Here is a 21,402-nt window from a genome sequence, read left to right as displayed (position 1 = left end):
AGATTCCTTTTTAGTCCCTCATCAATCCTCTGAATGCTCCATATGCCTTTAAAATGTCAACCGGCAGCAGGCCTGACTCGCACTGTCATTGATGACATTGTGGCAATGACTAAATTCAATAAGAAGCTGGTGGCGTTTTAGAGGAAAACTGATTTTATCACAGCTCTTTTTTTTGTTACAATGTCTAATGGGACAGGACGAGGGAAGAGATGCAGAGTGATGTATTAAAAAGACATTATTCTTTATGGCAGTGCAGAGAACAAATGAATCTCTGCGCACCTTTGTAATTTAGTCTGAAGGTCATGTTTGACCCTTTCCATTCTCCTCCTCTCATTCATTTGTCTCTGTCACACTGCATTTTCGCATGTTGGGTCTGTTGTTTTTTACATTGCAGCAAGCAGACTCGCATTCCTTTCCTGTCTTGTTTTGCCATACTGCTGTGACTGTGTATTTCCGGCCACCATACGGCTGCATCCTCCCCAGGCGCTGGCTGCTTTACCAACACCATATGGCAAGGCCAACTAGGCAGGCAGCGCTCCGCAAGACTCTTGCAGTGTCTCCGTTATACATGTTTTCTTTATGGGATCTGATAAGAGGGTTATTATTGCATATAGAAAATGCACATACAAACCAACTCATATACAATTGGAGCACAGCAACGCAGCAGAGCAATTAGTAGAACAGACCACAATGTATACAGACTCCCCGGAAACACATCTGCTGCTAGCCTGGTTTTCAGGTAGGAGCCTCTTTGTAAGTCAGTGCAGTTTATTTGAGATAAGTCTATTTAGACTCCTCATTCTTCCAAAAGGGTGCAAATAATGGAAAATGTGCTTACTGCATCAAAAAATAAAAAGAAGAATTTTGTGTAAGACTCATGAAATTGTGCCCTAACTCCCTTATTATCTGTTTTCTGCTGAAATAATATTTTGGAGGGAGACAAAACATATCAACGTAAAATGTCTTCCTAACTGTTATTGATCAGAATATCAGTATCAAGCAGCGTACCTAATAAAAGAGCCAGAGGAAAAGAAGTGGAGTTCTTACTTTCATCTACTTCTTGTGCATCATGAGGTTATCATTAAAAAAATATTTTGTTTTTCAGGAGGTAGAAGTTTTAAGAATAATAAGCACCAGAATCCTCGTCCTTATACCCCATCACACAGCTTGTAAACTGAGAAAACCTCCACTGAGAATGGACTGAGCCTTCCAGCTGGCAAACCAATCACCAAACTATGGGGAGCAGTTCTGATGATGACATGAGTCAAAAACTCTCTACACTCCATACATGCTGAATAACTACTTCCACTAGGTGTTGTGGATGCAAAAGTGAGTTTTGCTGGATAATTTATGCTAACAATGAGAAAACTGCTATTTTTCACAGTTTGAAGTTCATTGTAAATCAGATGGAAAGGCGGTGACAGTGAGTGGTGTGTCCATCCAGTCGGCGCAGGAAGGTTTATAATATTGCATGAGTGACAAACAGCCCTGTCAGTCACTGTAGTATGTAGTACTGCAGTGTGGTTGAAATTCTTGCCAGGCCACAATGAGTGAAATGTGCGGGTTGGCTTTGTGAGCAAACCATTTTACTCCAAAATGCAGAAATGACAAGGTGCAGTGCAGCAGTATTTTGGTCAGCACACACTGAACTGCAGGACTAAAACTGTTCACATTGGCAACACAGCATGTGAACTCGGCCATTAGCTCCTCGGCTTGGGAGACAGAGGTGTATCGTGATTGGTTGGGAGGAATCCAAACATCTTAGTTAATCTTATTGATTTTGTTTATTTGGACAAATAGCGTTTTTCCCATTTTCTTTTGGCACCCGCAGTGTTCGAATGAAAACCAACTTGTGGTAGGAGGTGTGAAACCAAATCTGGGGAGAAAGCTGTAAATTAATTGAACAAACTGTGGTGGCAGACAGATAGGTGGAATAAGTGTTACAGTGTGAAGATGAAGCATCCGTACCCCAGGATCACACTTCATGTTGTGAGTGTGCTACACCCTCACTTATAAATGGTATTAACTGTATTTCCTCTGCACAGACATTACGTTGTAAGGAAACTCAACTTCCTCCATCTATGAATCAAAAATATATTAATATTTTACGTTAAGATATTATAATTGATGATCTAATTAACTCCATCTGTCCGCATTAGATCCTCACATAGAGCTCTGCACATACAGCTCCGCAGTTGGCAGGGACAAACATTAAATGCATTATGCAGCAACTGATACCAGTGTCAACACATGAGGAGTGACAGCGAGTCAGCACCACCCGTGACATCTGTGAGTGATTACAAGTTGTAATGTGCGAGTGATAAATGTGTGAAACACGGCGGTGATGAATTTAATACTGTTCCCCAAGGAACATGGCGCTTCCATTACACGTCTTGTTACTGCCTCTCCCTCATGATGGCTTAATTGATCCTTGTGGGCCAACAAAGTAAGCCCTCCTCCACCCATCCAGAGATTATGATACCCGATAGGTAGTGGGGGCGGGGGGGCGACCACAGCAGCTTTTAACCCAAATGGCCCCTTGTTCAACATTCAATTACAGAATAGTAAGGCACCGAGTCTCTTGTAATATCGAGCAGTTGCTGGACCATAAGGTTTTATCACATAACCTAATTTCCATTGGATACAACTTGTTTTTCCTCAGCGGAGGAAACATGAAAATAGGGCCACTGGTCTGATTGGCATGTGCGACCTGCTGCCTGGGCTTCCTCTGCTGTGGTGCGTGCTAAACTGAGTGCCTTCATGGATGAATTCAGGGGAGAAATGCAAAGCATGGAGGAATAGCACTCCTTTCTACCCACAGAGGTTGACCACAGCATATGCTGCCGCTTATTATTGCCTGTGTCTGCCTGTTTTCCATTGTATTTATAGCAGGGAGGAACTTGATTTAGATCTGCTCCATCTGGTAATTCGTTGTAGGGATGGGTGCCACATCTTCCGCTCTTCTGTGGAATCCCCCCCCACTCTGCTTACTGGCCTTTATTTAAAGAAGATGGTAAGTGAGATAGCAGGGCGTCACTCCTCTCTCCGTCTTTTTCCCTGACACCAGCTGCTGCTGCTGCTGCACAGTTTATGATGCTAGCTGGGAGGCATTGGGAGAAGGGGGGGGGGGGGGTCTAGAGGCTGTGGAGGTGTAAAACATCCCTCCCACTTTCTCTGGTGGTATGCAAAGATTCCACGGGCGGCCTCCAGAGCCCATTTCCTTCCACAACCCTCCCCCAACCTTCAGCAGCGGGGGGAAAGGAAGGGGGAAAGAGTGGAGGTAACAGAGCTGATGTTTGGGCCACAGAGGAAGAAGCTGATTAAAAAACATCTTTACCCTCTGACTTCCATGTCTGAATCTCCTTTTAACTCAATTTAAAGACGTGCAGGGTTTTCAAAGATTTGTACCTACAACTGGAGCAAATGTAGGCGGCAAATGTCTTTCATTTCATGTAAATGCAGGAAATGTAGGTCGTAATAGCCGAACTGCCAATGATGATTTTCTGATCCAATGCAGCCAAAAAAATAAACGACATACAGGCACCAAAAACAAGAGAAAGAATAGCAAAAATTAAATTATCTGTATATTCCAGAACATTTCAGCAGCACCAATATGAGCTTATTTTCCCTATAATTACATTTTAGATGAGATCATAATACCTCTTAATGGGAAGGAAAGTCATCGCAACGGACAACTGGTAATGTGATCGTCTACCCATGACTGACACTCAATTCAAATCTTTCTTTAAATGCCCTTATTTCATTACCCTCTAATGTATTCTTTACTCAGAGTGCTGGTGCAGAGAGAAGTGGGTGAAATGAGGGAAGGGACGTTTAGAGATGAGCTGCTATCTCAAATGCCTCATTTCATGGATTATTTTTCGGTGTCAAAAAACCCCCCAAAAACTTTCAAATCGGGTAATTAATCCCATGATTAATTGGCATCTGGCATCAGCTGAAACAGGTTGTTTGTCTCCTTCACTGCAGTGTTAAGTTGAAGTTTGTTGAAGCTGTATTTGACTTCCTCTCAAGAGGAACAAACAAGGAGCTCAGGCAACATGTTATTCACTTTGCCACAATTGCAAGACTTTCTGAGTGTACTTGCCAGAGTAAATAACTCACCATAAGGTCTGTCTGCTACAGTACGGTGGCGCTTAAAAGTTGAATGTTGACGTATATACAGTGTGCACAAAACATCACCAAGATTGTGATGCATATTCATATGCATATTCTGTTAAACGGATGCTTATAGTGCAGTTCCGTTGATAATAAAACATTTGGATGTGGGTAAACAGCCAGCAAATACTGACTTCTGAAAATTCACATAATTAAACAAACTGTGAAGCCTTCAAACTACAGTCAGATTGATGCATTGTGTAAAAAAAAACACAAGCAACAAAGCACACAAATGACTTGCAAACTGTTTTTTGTCTTCCTAAAATCTTAGCGTAGTATAGTACACACACACACACTGATGGGGAGCATCTTTGGCTCCCTCTGCACCATATGCATCTGTTTGCATAACTGCGAGACTGATTGTTTGCTCTAATCTGGCTACGTGACAAAGCAACAACTGAAATTTACAATAGGAAGAAAACAAAAATATTAAATGTTGTTTCAGCAAATATTTATGTGTGATATGTGAGCAGCTTCCAAAACAAAAGTGGAACCCGAAGTGAAAACAGGAAAGCAACTTCCCAGGCTATTTGCTCATCGTCACCTCTGAGTGCAAGCACGGTCGCGCCTGCTTGTTGCCCCTGAGCAGGCTGGAGGCTCCCTGCTGTGGAAAAAAGGTCCGTCTTCACTGATTTTTATTTCCAGGCTCACTGACAGAGCGTCGGGGAAGAGACAAGCCACTGTTCTAGTGCCCACCTGGTGACCAGATGAAGGCTTCGGGGTTCAGAATCTCCTCGTAGCTCTTCATATGCAAGCACGACAGGACAGGCGCTAGGCTGGCCCCTGCCTGTAGCCTGTCCCGTAGCCTGTCGTGAAGACGGATGAGGCAATGGTGTGGGGCCTGGGGCCCCCTGGCTCCCTGCAGGGACCTCACTATTGGGCTGGTAGATTAGGTCTGGATCACAGTTGACGTGCCACAGCAGAAAGCAATGGGATGGTCGAGAGAGAGGGTGGAGTGTTGCTTTCCACTTTTAAAAGTGGAGCAGCCAAAATGTGATCCAGTGTTTGAGATGCTTATAAGGTTTGAATAAAGTAATATAAAAGATATACATTTATTGCTGAAGCAAATAATCAATTATTCAATCAGCAGAACATTTAAATTAAATCGTTTGAGTTCTGCAAAAATGCCAAATATTCACTGGTTAAAGTTCTTTAGATGTGAGGATTTGACACTTTTCTGTTTTATATCATAGTAAATTGAACGTTCTTGGGGATTGAACTGTTGGTTGGACAAAACAAGCAATCAAATGTGTCACCTTGGGCTCAAGGGAATGAGTTACACCCATATACGGTACATATTAATATTGGTTATGGAGAACCTATGTACAGCATTTCATTTGTATTGTTCAGGCCGTTAGAACATAATAATAACACATCGTCTTTCCAATGGTTTCATATTATCTCTGGAAAGACCGCATTAGCAGCCACTCAAGCGACAGCAGCACATTTTCCCCATGTTCACCTCACACCCCCCCACCTATTAATGCTTCTTGAAGATATATAGCCAGCCATATACATGCCAATGAATCATAGTGGTGCTCTGCACGCGACACGTTGCCCTTGGTGAGGTGTTACTTCTCAAGCTCAAGGTCTAACAACGGGGTAATTACCACAAAGTGGTAAGATAGAAGAGCATGTAAGAGGATGATATGTTTAGCCAAAGTGCGAGGGGGGTTCCCTTAATCGCTAGACGTTCGCTGTAGGATTAATTATTTGGTGGGTTTTTAAGACAAGACAAAATCAGAAGGTCAATGGCTGGATGTCAGAGAGAAAAGAACAAAGTACAGTATGTGAAGAATGTAGAATGAAAAAGTGTTAGGAGAAACACGTCCAGAGCACACAGCGAGGCAGCAGAAAGTTGTTCATCATCAAGTGCCAAACAGTGGTCTGTCGGTAGCACCGGAGAGGACGTATATCTCTTTTCACAAATCAATATGTCCTGCAGACGCGCCTGTCACAAGCCCTGGCCTGGTGCCTGCTCGTGTCTCCACCCTGCACTGTCCACACAGCTACCACTACGCCTCCCGTGTATCTGCCTGCAGGGCTTTCCAAGGGTAGAAGAGCACGCTGAAAACAACAAAGCCGAGAGCAAGGACACTACCGGGCTCCTCGCTGACGGATCTGAGCTTTGATCATGATTACAGATTGCTGGGGATCAGGGCAGGTGTCTCCTGACTCAGCGACACCCTGCTGAGAGCCCATCAATAAGCAGTGGGAAGGATGACTGTTTGAATAATTTGGCTCGACAACAACACACCTTTAAATCCCTAGGATACCACTGTACAAGCTGTCTGCTTTGAAATGTTGTTTTGTTCAGTTGCCTTCCAAGAAAGAGGATGTTTGTAAAACCCAGGGGAGCTTTTGACTAGACTTTAGAAAGTAAACTGTTTAGTTTTTTTCTATAAAGGAAATTACAAACTCAAAGAAGTATTTACGAACCACTCAGTTATTTCATCCCATTGATGTATCTGGTTTTCTTATCAAACCATGCAGGTTTACACTTTGGGCCGCTATCCCTCTTTCACACATTACAGCGGTAAAAAACATGCTTTTTTTTTTGTTTCAAGTTTGGAGTGGCGTATGTGTGGTACAAAAGCGTCTTTTCAAACTAAATGCACGTCGCGGGGGAAATCTCCACGCGCCAGTTGCCAGTAGCCGGCCGACAACTGCTCAGGAGAAAGTGCTCAGCTCGTCTCCACTCTTTCACTTTAAGTGTCTCTGGAGGACAGAGAACAAAGCTGTGGATTGACCAGCAACCATATATTTGCCATTTTTCCAGAAGAGAATGTGAGATTCACATAAAAGCTCCAAACCATTGAGAATACTTTGAAATACTAAGCCGTCAGATTTCCTTTGAAACCTTTGACATTTCATTTGGCCTCTACTGTTTTTCCTGTCTCGTTATTATATACTTTATAGATATATGAGACAGTGTGCTGTTCAAAAAAAAAGAGGCTTTAGTAATGTTAACAAGATGATAAAGATCACATTTTGTTTCCAGGCCGTGCTCCTTTCTGGATATTTTGCAACATGCAACAAACACACTGACTGAAATCCATTGTAGAATACACAGATATACCAGTTTCTCAAGCAGAGCAGTCACTTGATTTTCATTAAGAGGTGCAGCTCTTGCTTTGCAGCCTGATCAAAAAGAATGCATCCACCAAGAAACATAATAAACTCCTGCTCGTGATGTGATTTCCACATGCTTTTCAGCTGTTTCTCGTCTTTTTCTTTGACGGTCTAACTAACTCATAGATTACTCATCTTCAACTGCATTGCCTAAGGAAGTGGAAGCTAAATGATCTCAGAGCTTCAGACACAGTGGAGGTTGAAGGGGAAGACGCTGAGATAATAATGGACATCTAGTGATCAAAACCCAGCAGGGTAATGCAGGGTATCTGTACACTGTGCAGCTGTCTCTGCTCTTATTGACATTTTGTGCGTGCAGCCTGGGTCAGTTTACCGGATGGCTTACAGACTAACTTTGATGTCGCTGCTGTTCACGGGTGATGTGTAGTGTAACTATTGAATGAAGGATGTCCAGCTTCCCTCTATAAAAGCCACCTTTGCCAGAGAGCTGATGCAGTTACAATATTGGCTAACATTCTATTTCTGGGCCAGTCGACTGTGAGAGAAAACGTCAGTATAACATCAGATCAAAAGTCAGATATCAAACAGGCAATCGAAATAGTACAACCTACGCTTTGTCCACTGCTGTGTGACTGACAGTCTGCAGCGTGTTATCAGCAGGCCTGAGTGCCTGACTTCTCCGCTTCTATTATCTCTCTCTTTGCTCATGACGAGGCTTTCGGCATTCGTCATGAGTGAGGCTGAGAGCTCTCTGTTTGAAAATAATAAAAATAAAAAGCACACTCCGGCCAGTCACTCACTCTGTGGTTATCTTCAAATGTCAGATGGTGGAGCACGTCAGGGTCAGGCTGAAACTTGTTGAGCAGAACAGCTTTGAAGGACTTCACTCCCTGATCCAGCAGCTCTCACAGAGATCCAGCGATGTGAGAAAAAATAACATCGACTTCTAACCTGCCATCGCTTTGTCAGAAGAGTGCAGCCAGCCACTGAAACTATGTTGTTATGACAAGCAATCAGCTGAATCTCCTTTTATTTGTGTGGTTTCGCCCTGAAATAATCACATGAAGTGCGTGCCTTGCCTTGTGAAAGTGCCAAATTCAATTCGTAAAGCCCCTCTGACAATTTTCTAATGAAAGCCATATCTTAATTTTCCCCCCACATGTACGTGCTCTAGCAGAGAGACACAAGGCAGCAGGATGCAGGAGAGGAAGTTGCCCTGAGGGGAAGGCCAACAAAGGACCAGCATTGGAGTAGCAGTATCGGGACGGTCATGATAGCAACACGTTCACTAATGATCAAGTCTTAGCTGGCGGTGCAGGAGATAAGTAGATGTGAGTGATATCAGTGGCAGCGGAGCAGTACGCTTCACCTCCCGGGGGCTTGGCTCCACATACAGTATAATCACTCTGTAATTACAAATAGTCCATTCTGCTTCACCTTAACAGGTGACGCCCTTGTCTTTAGTTGTGTCCGTTAAAAGCCTTCTGGCGTCCTTCCAATTTCCCCATGTAATGATGCGTACATACTATACCACTTGGGTATAGAGACTATAATGAGGCTCATGTATTTCATAAAAAAGAAAATCAATACTGAATACTAGACACTGCCAGGAAAAAACAAATGAAATGATCCTATTCTCGCTTTTGAATGGATTTAGATTACATTGTCTTGCGACAATTTATTTAAAATGAACGGCGCAACACAAAGCATACAAATGATGGTGGTCAGGGTTTGTATTATCTTGGAGCTGTACACTGAGGATTGGTGTTTTCATTATGTTGGTGAGTCCATAAAGCCGGAGAATAAGTCATATTTAATCTTTTCGATTCATCCACACCATCTCCCGCTAGAGACCAAACCAGCTCAAGCGATAGCTGGAATATGTGATTAAAAGCCCTGGGTTCAGTCGCAGTGCTACTCTAAATCACTCCCAGGAAAACTTTCTGTAATAATTTCTGATGTAACTGTAAGTAGAGACAGCTCGCCGTTGCCATGGGGACCCCCAGGGAGCGAATGGGTCAGCAACTGGGTGTAGTCAGGCCTGGGAGAACAACACCGGGGGGCTCAGACTGGTCCAGACCCAGAATTAGTGCAGCGAGCAAAGTCACTCTGCTGGATCAAACGTACCTTTGTTCCCATGCTCCCTTTGGAAAGAAGCTCAACTCTCAGCTTTTCATTTCACTTTTCTGTGACATTTTGTCTCCATTCAATAGTAATAAAGTGGACCAGGCTGTTCTTTGTTCTGATCGTATCGCTGCTGATACTATCTGCATACAGCTACTTGTAAACTGCATCTGACAAAACTTTTCAAAGCAAGTTCCTCACATTTGAACGCTAACATCATTCTATTCAATTTGTTATTGTCGTTTAATGAAAACCTCAGACAGCTCTGTGCAGCTCTTCCACCAAGCTCTTCTTTCCAAACAATCCTTTATATGGCCATCAGCTAATGCTGATCTTCATAAACACATACAAATAAGGGTAGAGCACATCCTCCGTCCTGTTTATAGCCTCCTCTAGCTCTCTCTGAGATGGAGCTCTCTTTGAGCATTCCAGAGACCTTGAGTTATGCTCTCAGAGGGCTGCAGTTTAGACAGAGTGGCTCAAAATACATCCGGCTTCTCTGCCTTACAGGCGTCCCATCTCCGGGCCTCTTATTCCAGAGCACTTTCACAGCCTTTGTCTGCTGGCTACATAGAGTAACTGCCTGACTGAAGCTCTTTCTGGCCCGGTTTTGTTTATGTCTTGCTGTTGTTGCTGAATTTTTCTCTCTTCTGGGTTCACCAGAAGGCAAGTTAACAAGGTGCTGTTTAACTGTTGAGGCTTGACTACAATCTGCACGCGGCTGGTAAAAATAGACTTTTTGGAGCTAAACAGACTATCAGCAGAATGTTGGTGTGTTGCTTCGTGAATCAAAAGGCAACTTGTAGCTTAACTTGCTTATCTTGAGCAACAGAACACTGACCACGACAAGGCTCAGGGGATTTCTCCAAATGTTGACCCTCCCTCTCTCTCTTCTTTGCGTCTGCACCCCCTGCTGCTGTGGAAACCAGATCCTATAAGGGGAGAGCCCACCCAACCACTGCTGGCCAGCTGGAATGAGAGTCTGGGAAGCAAAGCAAAACTGGAGTCACACCGCGACGCCTTCCACCTTAAAACTAAACCCTCCCCGGTCTTCACAAGTACAGCCGTGAGCCACAAAACGGAGACATGCACACTTTTCTTCTCCTGAGACATAATTTCATGCCGCACACTTACAGGATTGTCATTTTATGATAATGACGGGACATGAGTGACATTTTGATTTTTACCACGTCAGGTTGCCTTTGATGGCGTGTTTCTGCAAGGCTTCAAGAAAAGCCCACAATGCACATTCTACATGAAGTCTTATTTGTATTGATCACTAAACACACACACACACACACTAATTCTCTGGAGGGTCTTGCCGCCTCTAATTTATATAAGCTGAAATCGTAATGGGGAATCCTTTACTGTTAGCATTCACAATCGCCAGCTGAATATAGATTTTAGCCGACTAAAAAGAAAACAAAAGGAAAGCTGAGAAATGTACTCCATTCTAACACTTTCTCTTGTGCAACAAGCGTGCTCATTAAAAGCCTCAAATTATACTGGTAGTGGTTCTGAGGTTTGGGAGCTTAGCAGGGCAACAGAATATATTTACCCTAAATTCCCTTCATTACTTGAGGCAGACAGCAAAGGCAGGGCCCTGGCCTCAGCACACGGGACATTAATAAACTGAGACACATGCAGGCTAAACTACAGGCACTTTCAAACAAACAGAGAGATACTAGAAGCAACAAATGAACACTTTACAAGAGCACAAGTCCTTTTCACACAACTACCGTCCCAACGTCATTAACAGAGTGCGGCGTGACAGACAAATGCATGTGCACAGGTGACCCCCCGTCCTCCTCTGATCTGATCTCCAGCTGCCTTTTACGCCACCTTCACCTGTCCTCCCTGTCTAGCAGCAGGAGCATGTGTGTTTGAGTGACCCACTCAGGGACACAAAGATTGTGTCCCAGAGCTGCTCACTGACCCTGATCTAATTCTCCCGGAGACAGAGGCAACTCTTTTCCACACATTACCAACCATGAGAGCTCGGGCTCTTGTTGCAACTCTTAATGTTATTCCTAGCCTTTCAGGGATAGGATTAAGGACATACTCAGACACACTGAGTCAAATGAAATAAGACATCCATGAGTCAAAGTGGCGAAAAGGACAAAAATTGCTCATTCTTGAGTGGGTCGTCGCATTGCCTCTTTGGGACTTGGAAGTTCACAATATAATGTAACTATTGGTGCGAGGGTAAAGCAAATATAGAAAAGGGAATAACTCTGGATGATGTTACCAAAAATACATATTATTCGCATATCTTTCTCCATTCGTACAGCCCATATTCTATTTCCTCGCTGGCCTGCTATTTGACCTATGAGAAGGCAGCACAAAAGAAGTATTGACCTCACATTCCCCCTCACTAGGAAGAACAGGGTATAATTAACTGTAGTGTTAAAGGCACAGTGCCTCTGAGACTGTAAAACAGGCTCTGAATACTGAGCAAACTACTTTATCCCAAACGGCTCAGGCCCAATCCATCTAATCCATACTTATTCATTTATTCAGCCGACCCATGGCTTCTGACTCCCTCAGAGATATCTAACAGGACAAATGTGGGCTTTCAATCTTCTTCATTCCTAATTAGACATAACATGTGGTGAAGTTCAGGAAGACAGGTTGTTTTTGTCTCCCCAGTTCTCTTTTTGTGTTTCTGTTCACACAATTGGGTTTATCTGCTACAGACACAAGCACTAAGACGGCTCAACCCGCAAGAAAAGGGTTTATTCCTGTATCCCTACCTGTGACTAAAGTATTGCTCACTGTAAGTACAGGCTAGGGGCACTGACATTAACATGCCCTCCACAATGTGTGTCACCAGTGATACAGAGAAGCAGAGCCAGCACCATCTGTTGAGCATCTGTCTGAGCGGTGATTCATCTATTCACATATTCGCTGTTTTAGGTGTCATCGGCAAAGACTGGATATGTGTTAACAATTACTTTTCTGTCTGCATCACCCTTTCTGTTAAAGCAGAGAAACATCCTGGGTAATCATCTCAGGAAACAACGTCTCCACAAGGAAATGAATTAGGTTCCTGAGTTCCTGAATTTTCATCATCAACAAATATGTCAGTTAAATGCTAGCACCTAAACTAAACTAAGATGGTGAACATGGGAAACAGTACACCTGCTCAACATCAGCATCCTAGCATTGTCATTGCAACCGTGTTAGCGTGTTGACATTATCACTTGGCTGCTAGCATGGCTATGAAAAGAAATCAAAGTGCTTGTTTTGTCTAACCAACATCCCAAAACCAAAATATCTTTTTACTTATAATGATAAAACAAATCCTCACATTTAAATAACTGGAACCAGCAAATGTTTGATATTCTTGCTTTCTAAATTACTTACAAATTAACGATTAGCACTATCAAATGTATATTCCAAACTCAATCATTCCCCACAACTGTCAGGCTCCCTTGCTCTCAGTTTTTATAGCTGCATTAATGCCAGACACGAATGCAGTCACACCAGACACGTTTTCTGGAACTGTTCTGTTCTGAGTGACAAAAGCAACCCGATATGCAGCACGCCTGCTACTATGGCAGTGAAAACAATGACTTAACAGAGGAACAGACTGAAATAACCCTTCTGTCTATCCTTTGGTTGCCCAGACTTCCTGTTTGACACAACTAAATCCCTGTTGATGCTGGGCTTTCCGCCCTGTTTCTCTCTGTTTCTGTCTCTTTTTTTGATTTCATCTGTTCTCCTCTTTCTAACTTTCTGGCTGAGCCCAGGTCCACTCTTTGGGTCACTGCGTACTGGCCTAATCTACTTTTTTTCCCCTGCTTGCAGCAGACAGCAATGTGCACAGCCACTGCAATGAGGAGAGGAAGGGAAGGACATGGAGAAGGAGAGAGGAAGCACACAGAGGGGTGGACAGAAAGCAGAATTAGGGGAAAGGTGAAAGAAGCCTGCACTAAAGTGTTGCAGAGAATAGACTGCCTATGGCGCAAAGGCTACGTTTCGCTGACTCCCAACACCCTTGTGGTGATGTTGGCAGCGGGGTCAGGGAACTGTATGTTGAGCAAAAATAGCTGCCGGGCTCAATGAGCGCATTACAGTGTTGCAATAGGGGTCTGCACTTTAGGTGATCAATCAAGCCAGAGGAAGAGACGATCACTTTATAACCATCAGTGGCCGGAAACGTAAGCAATGAAGAGCGAGATAGCGTTCAAAAAACCATTACAGAAGACTCTTGTCCGTAGTGAAGAGGCCTGGCTGTTTCCTCTCAAACATATGGGCCGGTGCTATCTCATTAGTTTTATGCCTACATGACAGATGAGACAGTGTAGTTCATCATCATCACATCAAACTGGCGGGCCTTTGAGTACGAATGAATGCAGTAAGCAATAAGTTTTTGGGAGTAAAAGGATACACATGGAACTCCGTCAGGGAATATTTACCCATCGCCCCGGAAATGTCTCGTGATCGGACACCGTTAAACAATGACTGTCAAAGAGACACCGTTCCAGACAGACTTCTCCCCCGGACACATGAGCTCTTCATCCCAAAGCCTTCCTCATATGGATGCGATTTCATTTTGTTGTACCTCTTGAAAATGAGCACTGGTGGTGAGAGGGGAGTGGAAGCACACATTCTGGGACTGGGCGGGATCCAGCTGGCAAGAACTCACAAAGCCGACACAAGGACAAAGCTCCTGGCTGTGTTGGTATGGCTCTCAAACAGGACAACACACTCCTGTGCCAAATAGCCCTTGGCAGCATTTTGGAAAAATGGCAGCCCATCTGTAATTTATTTACATGTCTTTAAATGTATCGCTCGTGCACATGCCCTTGACATACACTTTGAGCCACAGAGGCAGTGCAGACAGATGTGATACATTGTTATTTTATATAACACATGATGAGGACACTTTATTACATGCTACAGGTCACCTCTAGGGGAACATTAGAGCTACCCAGGAAAATGATAAACTTAAAACGGAGGCATACCCAGAGTTGAACGTATTTCATGTGTGTATCCTCTCTGCGGCTGTCTTTACTGATATTGCAAACCAGTGTGGGCAAACGAGATGCTGGCACAGAGGTGTAAACACAGCCAATCAACCAGAAAACGAAATGGAGAAGCTTTCCCAGAAGGCAACACAGCCAATTATTTGATAGTTCAGATCAACTGCAGTGGAGGCGGGTGAGGGAAGTATTCAACCAGTGCGGCCAACAAGCCTGTACACAGAGCGGAGGCTAGACCCAGTGCATTGTACTGTTTCCTCCACAATACATGTCCTTTTGTTCAGACCAGCCCAATATAGTGTCATCTACTTTTATTAAATTCTGTTTATACGTTCAATCTCATTGAAGTTTTAGCCAATTCTGCTTTGAAGAATAAATTAATAAAAATCCAATCCAAAGGTTTTGCAACATAAACATAAATGTATGTTTCACTCTGAAAGGCCTCACATGGGAGCATCACAAAGCACAAATGCATGTGAAAACACACATTTTTCTCATCTCATTGAATCAAAGGACTGTCAGAGCCCAAGGGTAATATTTAATGTAATAGAAATTAAATGTCTCTAATCAATAATAAATGTTTTTTGCCCATCCAGCAGTGATGACTTTGAAAACTGTAATCAGTACTTCTCCCAACAATGACAGACACAATTAGATTGTATAGATTCCCTGCTGACCACAACCTTCCCTTATGGCAGTGAAATATGCTGTGTTGAGCTGATTTAAACTTCTTCTTCTTTTTTTTATCCCATTGGGACAGCACACGTCATAGGTCTGCATATCCTCTAAACCAGCAGCAGCTCATATGAAGTCCTCTGCCTGCACCCTGTATACTGCCCCTACAAAATACCTGAAAAAGTACAGCCTTTCACGCATCATATTATTTGTCTTGTAATTTCGCCTTCAGTTTCAAGGACGCAGCAGTTCAACACCTTCTCAATAAAGTACAGCCTTTATCATCTAGCCTTCAGAAGCCATGTCTCCTGACATTTTTATCAAGAGTTAAAGTGATCTCAAGCCACCTGACATTCTCCACGGGTCAAGGCAATATATTTTCTTTTAGAGATTTCAGGCATGTTTTGGAACAATGCTTTATCACTGTCTCTCCTAATGTGACTTATGATCCAAACTTTGGAGCCTTTGTTTATTGTATCACAGCAGTTATATTCGATTGCTTGTCTTAAAAAGGGCATATACTGATACCGCTGACTGCTGTGTACTTCTATTCTTTCAATTGAGAAAATCTGTTTCTCTTAGAGATCGACACATTCCCAAAGCGTTCCATGGACAGATCAGGGATCTCACTTTTAGATGCCCCCACCAATCCGAGGTGTTATAAAGTGAAAGTGGTATCTCAGTATGAAAAAAAAGCCCATTAGCGACGGACTTGGTGATGAGGCCCCACGCTCCCATCGCTATGCCTAATATATGATTGGTGATGGAGCAGACCTGTCATCCAATCACGGGGCCTGTCAAAGTGTCAGTCATCATGAGGCAATCAAATAGCAAATGTCAAAACAAAACAGAGAGGAAAGCGACGAAATACACGTAGAGGAAGCAAAAGCAAAAATTAGGTTAGTGAGCCGAGGGAAAAAACAAAGTATTTAAAAAGGTACATGCATAGAGGTCTTATATTATGCCTGTGCAAAACACACAATACTGTAGCTTTCTTCACGCTGTGTACAGCTCTGCTTGAGGCACCCAAAAGACAAATTGAGGCTCTGGGGGGGGGGGGGGCTATCAAAATCACTAACAACCAAATCCAAGTCAAGAATCTTTTAATGTCTTTCGCTCCCGTCTGTGCCACAGTCGTTTGGAGTCCGCACCGCTGCAAAGCTAAGACAAGAAACTACCACACAGGCAGTTGTTTAATGTAAGCAGCACAGAGCGCTCAGGCCTTTGATTTATGAGCCAGAACAGTCTCATAGTCTCATACTCAGACTCAAACTCTCTGGCCTGTAGAGAAATCTGGGCCTTTGCCATTAGCAATTAACCAACTCTGGAACAACTTGTCCATAGTGAACTCTGCGAGAAAAGCATCCAAAGCATTAGAGGAGGTAAACAACAACACTAGCAACAACAATAGCTATTGTTAAAGGGTATTCCTTCAGTCAGTGGTGCAGCTAACGAGATAGAGCACTGATAAATCCGTTCAGCTCTAATCTAGTTCATGGGATTGAGATAAATTACAGAAATAAATAAAGTGGATGTTTTACTTGTGGCAGCCCAGAGGCCATTTCCTTGTGGGTAAGACACTCTTCATTAGTGGCCTACAATAGGAGCAGAGGAAACAAGAAAAGAGGAAGACACTGGCATCAGACAGTGAACCACGAGGCTCCTTTCGCATCTGGTGAATTCAAACGTGTTGCCTCATCAACTGTTCGCCTCATTTACTCACTCTCACCGTCCGCTGAGGTTTGATTATATCTCTCGGCACACATTTTGGTATTCCCCCCGCGGCTCTTTATGTCTCAGTGAGGTACATGGTTAATAAGAAGTGAATGCCGAATGTTTCAATAATCAGGTATTTTTTCTTCTCTCTCCCAATTTACCCTGCCCGCCTCGACATTTCTTTGGAAGTGATAGAAGACAATACACGGAGCGGCCCACTGAACTTCCCAATTGTGTCACTTCCAATTAGCCCTTCTGAGACATCTCTGCCCTTTGGCTCACCGGCATTCAAGTTAAAAAAGAACCGCGCGGGTGCCCCTTGTATTGTACCCCGCCTTCCTTCGCTCTCCCGCCATCTAAATTCATGCGTGTCTGGATTTGTGAGTCTACGAAAGAGAGAAATCGCACAAAAGACAGACAGGGATTTTTTTAATCCTGTAACCAAAAATAGCAGCTTGCTGTAATACTGTATGTATGGGGTTACTGAGAGCTTATAAGGAGGCCTTCTTACATAAAAGTGCACATTTCTGAATAAGTCAGCCAGCCTTCACCTTCATCATCCTCCATATTATACATCATTAATACTGATGTTCCTAAGTAGCTAAGAACTAGGACGTGGCACGTTGTGGTGGTCCTCTTTGGATTTATCCCTCTGAAAAACCTGGCAGCTCTGTCAAATCTGCCTGCAACCTGCTTTTCTGTCACATCACTTTTTTAAAGCCAAACTGAAGTGATGGGGATTGTGAATAGCAGATTGGTGAGCCACAGTATGCGAGCAAATGTTTTTGAGTTAATGAGAGGGCTGGAGTGCCGCAGCTTCTTAAACTGGGGTAGAGAAACTTGCAGCTTCAATGGAAGCCTTCCCTCAGACCTCGCGTCCAGGGAGAACAAATGTGCAAAACCAACAGCACACATAAACAAAGCCGATGTCGTGGACATTTCCATGGCCAGAGCTGCAGCGGGGACAGGACTCTATTTTTGCAAAGAGCAAGAGAAAGGGCGTGTGTTTCTTTTCAACTTTGAGGCGCAAAATCCGGATCAAAACCAGAGCAGAAAATCACACTGACATATTTTAGGAAAGTCCAAATGAAGCTCAATTTTCCATCAAACGAAAAACAAAAGATATTAATTGATGCCAAAATCTGCGAAATCTATAATCTGTAAAGCACAGGAAGGTATTATGAAAATGTTATGATATGCTTCACCCTATTTACAATATGTGAGACCAATCCAAGCTTCTTAAATGGGAGTAAAGCCAAACTTTAAATGTGGTACATTTTCAACATTCTTTCAAATATTCACTCCAATACAGAAATGTGCAGAAGTGTGTTTGTTGTTTTTAAGTCATGAGTTAAGAGATGTAAACTGATCTGGCGTCATTAAACTGGTATCATGACCAACATCTCACTTGGACACTTTTATATTTTTCGTGGAACTGAGTATCTGAGGAAACGACTGCTGGGCCGACAGCAGGTTTGTTGTTGGCAAAGAAAAGTTGGCCAGAGGTGAGATTTTCATGTTTATCAAGATTTCTGTGTCTCCTTGTTCCCTCACAAATGTGATCCTGTTTCATGAACAACCCTGCTGTTCATGAAACAAATTTGATGAGAAGTTAAGCCATTAAAACCTCCAAGTTCTCTATAAACATGTATATTTCAGGAGTAATAGAGAATCTGTAATCTTTCAATGCAAAACAAACCATCATGGGATATGACAGCTCAAAACTTGATCTCTTTATAATTGTAATCTGAGCCTCTGCACACCCATATTGTGATGATCGGGGGTCCGGGTTGCTCGCAGGTACAAACACAAACAACACCGAAATGTAAACTCACCTCCAACAAACTGGATGCCGCCGGCCACGCGGCCGATTGTACGCGAGATGAGATCCGAGATGCAGCAGCCCATGAGAGCTGTGAGGGCCACCAGCAGGAGGAGGCCGCATCCCACGCCAGTCACCACTGTGCAGATCCTCCACTCCAGACTCGGGATGCCATTGAAGGAGGCGTAGCGTCCACACTGCTCCAGCATCACCGTGGCCTGCTTCTCCTCGTCCCTCACCGGGTAAGAGCAGCGCCGAAATGTGCCAAAGGACACTGGCTTGTCCATCTGTGTCCCCAGCAGCCAGTAGGGCATAAAGAAGCCAACGCAGGAGGCAGCAGCACACAGCAGGGACAGCAGGGCCCAGATAACACCCGTACATGTTAGACTAGACGCCATGGTAAACAGTCTGCAAACGGTTCACACACAGTCACTGAACTAACAGCAGTTATATGAGTAGTCACTGTGTTGTGGGAAGCCTTGCAGTGAGCATTTAACACTAGCAGCCTTCACCTTCTCAGTGACTCCCGGTCCCTGGAAGAGAAACAGAAAAGACAAAAAAGTCATATGTGAGAACAAATAATGTGAAAAGTCACAGCTTGATGAGCTAAAAATCAGAAACCTGTTCCGGAGTTATTACAATTTCAGCTATAGGACACCAATATGACAGAATCCAAGTCAAGAGCATAATCACTCTTTATTTTCTTAGATCTGTTTTTCTATGTTTTCTTTTTACTAAACTCTGAAGAAAGCAGATAAATAAAACTGGACATAGCTTACAAATTAGCATAGTCGATCAATATATTCAATACAAAATAATCAACTCTTGTTTGATAAGCTGAGAGCAACGGTTATTCTCCATTTTACTTACTCCTATAAAGCTCTTTCCTTTATCATTATATGGACATTTTAAAATATTATATGTTAGTTCACAAAATTCCAAATAACTACTATATCCCAACAGAACGGCTATTTTTGGAACAACTGGTATGGCTACAGTGCATGTAGTACTATTTTAAAACAATGTAAACTCTTCTAGAAACGGCAATAACATTCCTATAATAAACGTTATAATTATATTATACACACACATCACAGCAGAGCTACACACACAGCCTATGGCATGTTATTATCATATGAAATACCAAATTAAGTACCAAAAAAGCAATGGAAAGTAGACATTTTGTTAAGGAAACACATTAGAAGTCCCTGCAGGAACAGCCACTACAGAAACATATAGTGATTTTTCGTTAGGGGTGACCTCGCCGATCAACGCTGTATTATCGCAGTGCTCACACTGTCGGAATGTGAATCATGAAAACAAGGAAAAGAAAAAGGAAAAGGAAGAAGAAATCTTACATGTTGGGAGACCTCCGGAATAAGGTGCGCTCGGTATATAGTGAGAGGTTATATTTCCATCTGCTGACTCCAGCTGTGTTGGGTCTCAAAGCAAACTTTTCTTCACTCGAGAAAAAAAAAAGAGAAAATAAATGCGTTCGTACCAAATAATATAAATCTAAAAAGTGTCCGCAGAATCCGTTCACAAATCACTCCGTCCTCATCAATACATTTAACCGAGGCAAAGATCAATTATTCACTCCTGTGCTGTGCAGAAACGTGAGGCGCTGACTGACTGCACTCCTGTTTCCACATTCCTGCTCAGAGAGAGGGAGAGAGAGAGAGGGGGAGAGAGAGAGAGAGAGGGAGAGGGAGGCGGAGAGGGGGCGAGTCCATGAAACACTCTCGGGAGGTGACCATCAATCACACAAATCCCCACCCAGGGGCTGGACTCACCGCTACTATCATTCCCTACCATAGACTGTATATTCCATACATGCTCCCGATGCATTCATGAACACCTCGTAAATCCTGAATCTAATAAACGTCAATTTAGTTGGTGTAGGGAAGAAAGCTAGGAAAATGAGAACTAATAGTGATGAAAGTATTAGCATAGGTATTAATAAATGTATTACTTACAAGTCATTAAATACATTAAATTGACTAACATTCGCATTGATGAGGTCCTAATTTCATGTTATTTTGAAACACAGCAGGGATAACTTTATAGGGATATAATTATGGTCATAAACGTGTATTCTTATTATTCTTATACTATTTATTTTTTTATATGTGTTGCATGTTTAGTCTGCCTTGGTATTTAAAATCTTGAGACAGACTTCTAAATAAGTGTTCTTGCATTAACATGTTATCTATTGGAGTCATTGTGTTCTATCAATAATCAAAACTAAAGTAAAGTGAAATACTCAGCAATTATTAAATTGTTGAAAACCATATCTAAACAAAACACAAGTTAATATATTAATTTACCTTACACCACAAGGACTGTAGCAGGTGATTTGGACAATGAATCAGGTGTTTTTCTTAATGTGTTTATAATATGCATATATGTGGTTTATTCATTGTAGAAAGTTGGGTCATAGGATCATTGGATCAAACATAGAAGAAACATGTGGCTATCTGTGGAAGTTTAAGTTACATTTGTATAATTTATTTAATGTCAGTTTCTCATTTTGCCCCCTCTTTTGGGGTTGCACAGCCAGCCTGGTCGCTGCACTATAGAACCAAAAGATCCATAAAAACGCTTGGGTTATTCCAATTATCGTACAGACATAGGTCATTTAGCCACTCAAAATGTGGACGGTAAAAACAGATGCATTCACCAATTCTACTGGTAAGAATGGTGAGTAATAGTAAGTAATAACATGTTGGCTTTTTTTCTTTTAAAATAATATTTATTGAATTTCTAATTTATTAATAATGTGGAAGTAATTCCAAAAGCACATGAACA

At 42.7% G+C, this 21,402-nt stretch overlaps 1 protein-coding gene across 1 annotated transcript in view; it reads right to left on the bottom strand.

Annotated features, from left to right (window-relative positions):
• The window catches only part of LOC115017827 (LHFPL tetraspan subfamily member 6 protein), a 39,881-nt gene extending 19,648 nt beyond the window's left edge, over positions 1-20,233 (bottom strand). The window contains exons 1-2 of the mRNA XM_029446527.1: positions 19,953-20,233; positions 18,608-19,127 (exon numbers count right to left, since the gene is read on the bottom strand). Coding sequence (XP_029302387.1) covers positions 18,608-18,992 — 385 coding nt within the window. The 5' untranslated portion in view covers positions 18,993-19,127; positions 19,953-20,233. The remainder of the gene's footprint in view (positions 1-18,607; positions 19,128-19,952) is intronic.
• Between the last annotated feature and the right edge of the window lie 1,169 nt (positions 20,234-21,402).

Source organism: Cottoperca gobio, chromosome 13 (assembly GCF_900634415.1).
Source record: "Cottoperca gobio chromosome 13, fCotGob3.1, whole genome shotgun sequence".
In the NCBI taxonomy this organism is placed as follows: domain Eukaryota; kingdom Metazoa; phylum Chordata; class Actinopteri; order Perciformes; family Bovichtidae; genus Cottoperca; species Cottoperca gobio.
This window is presented reverse-complemented; position numbering and strand designations above follow the sequence as displayed.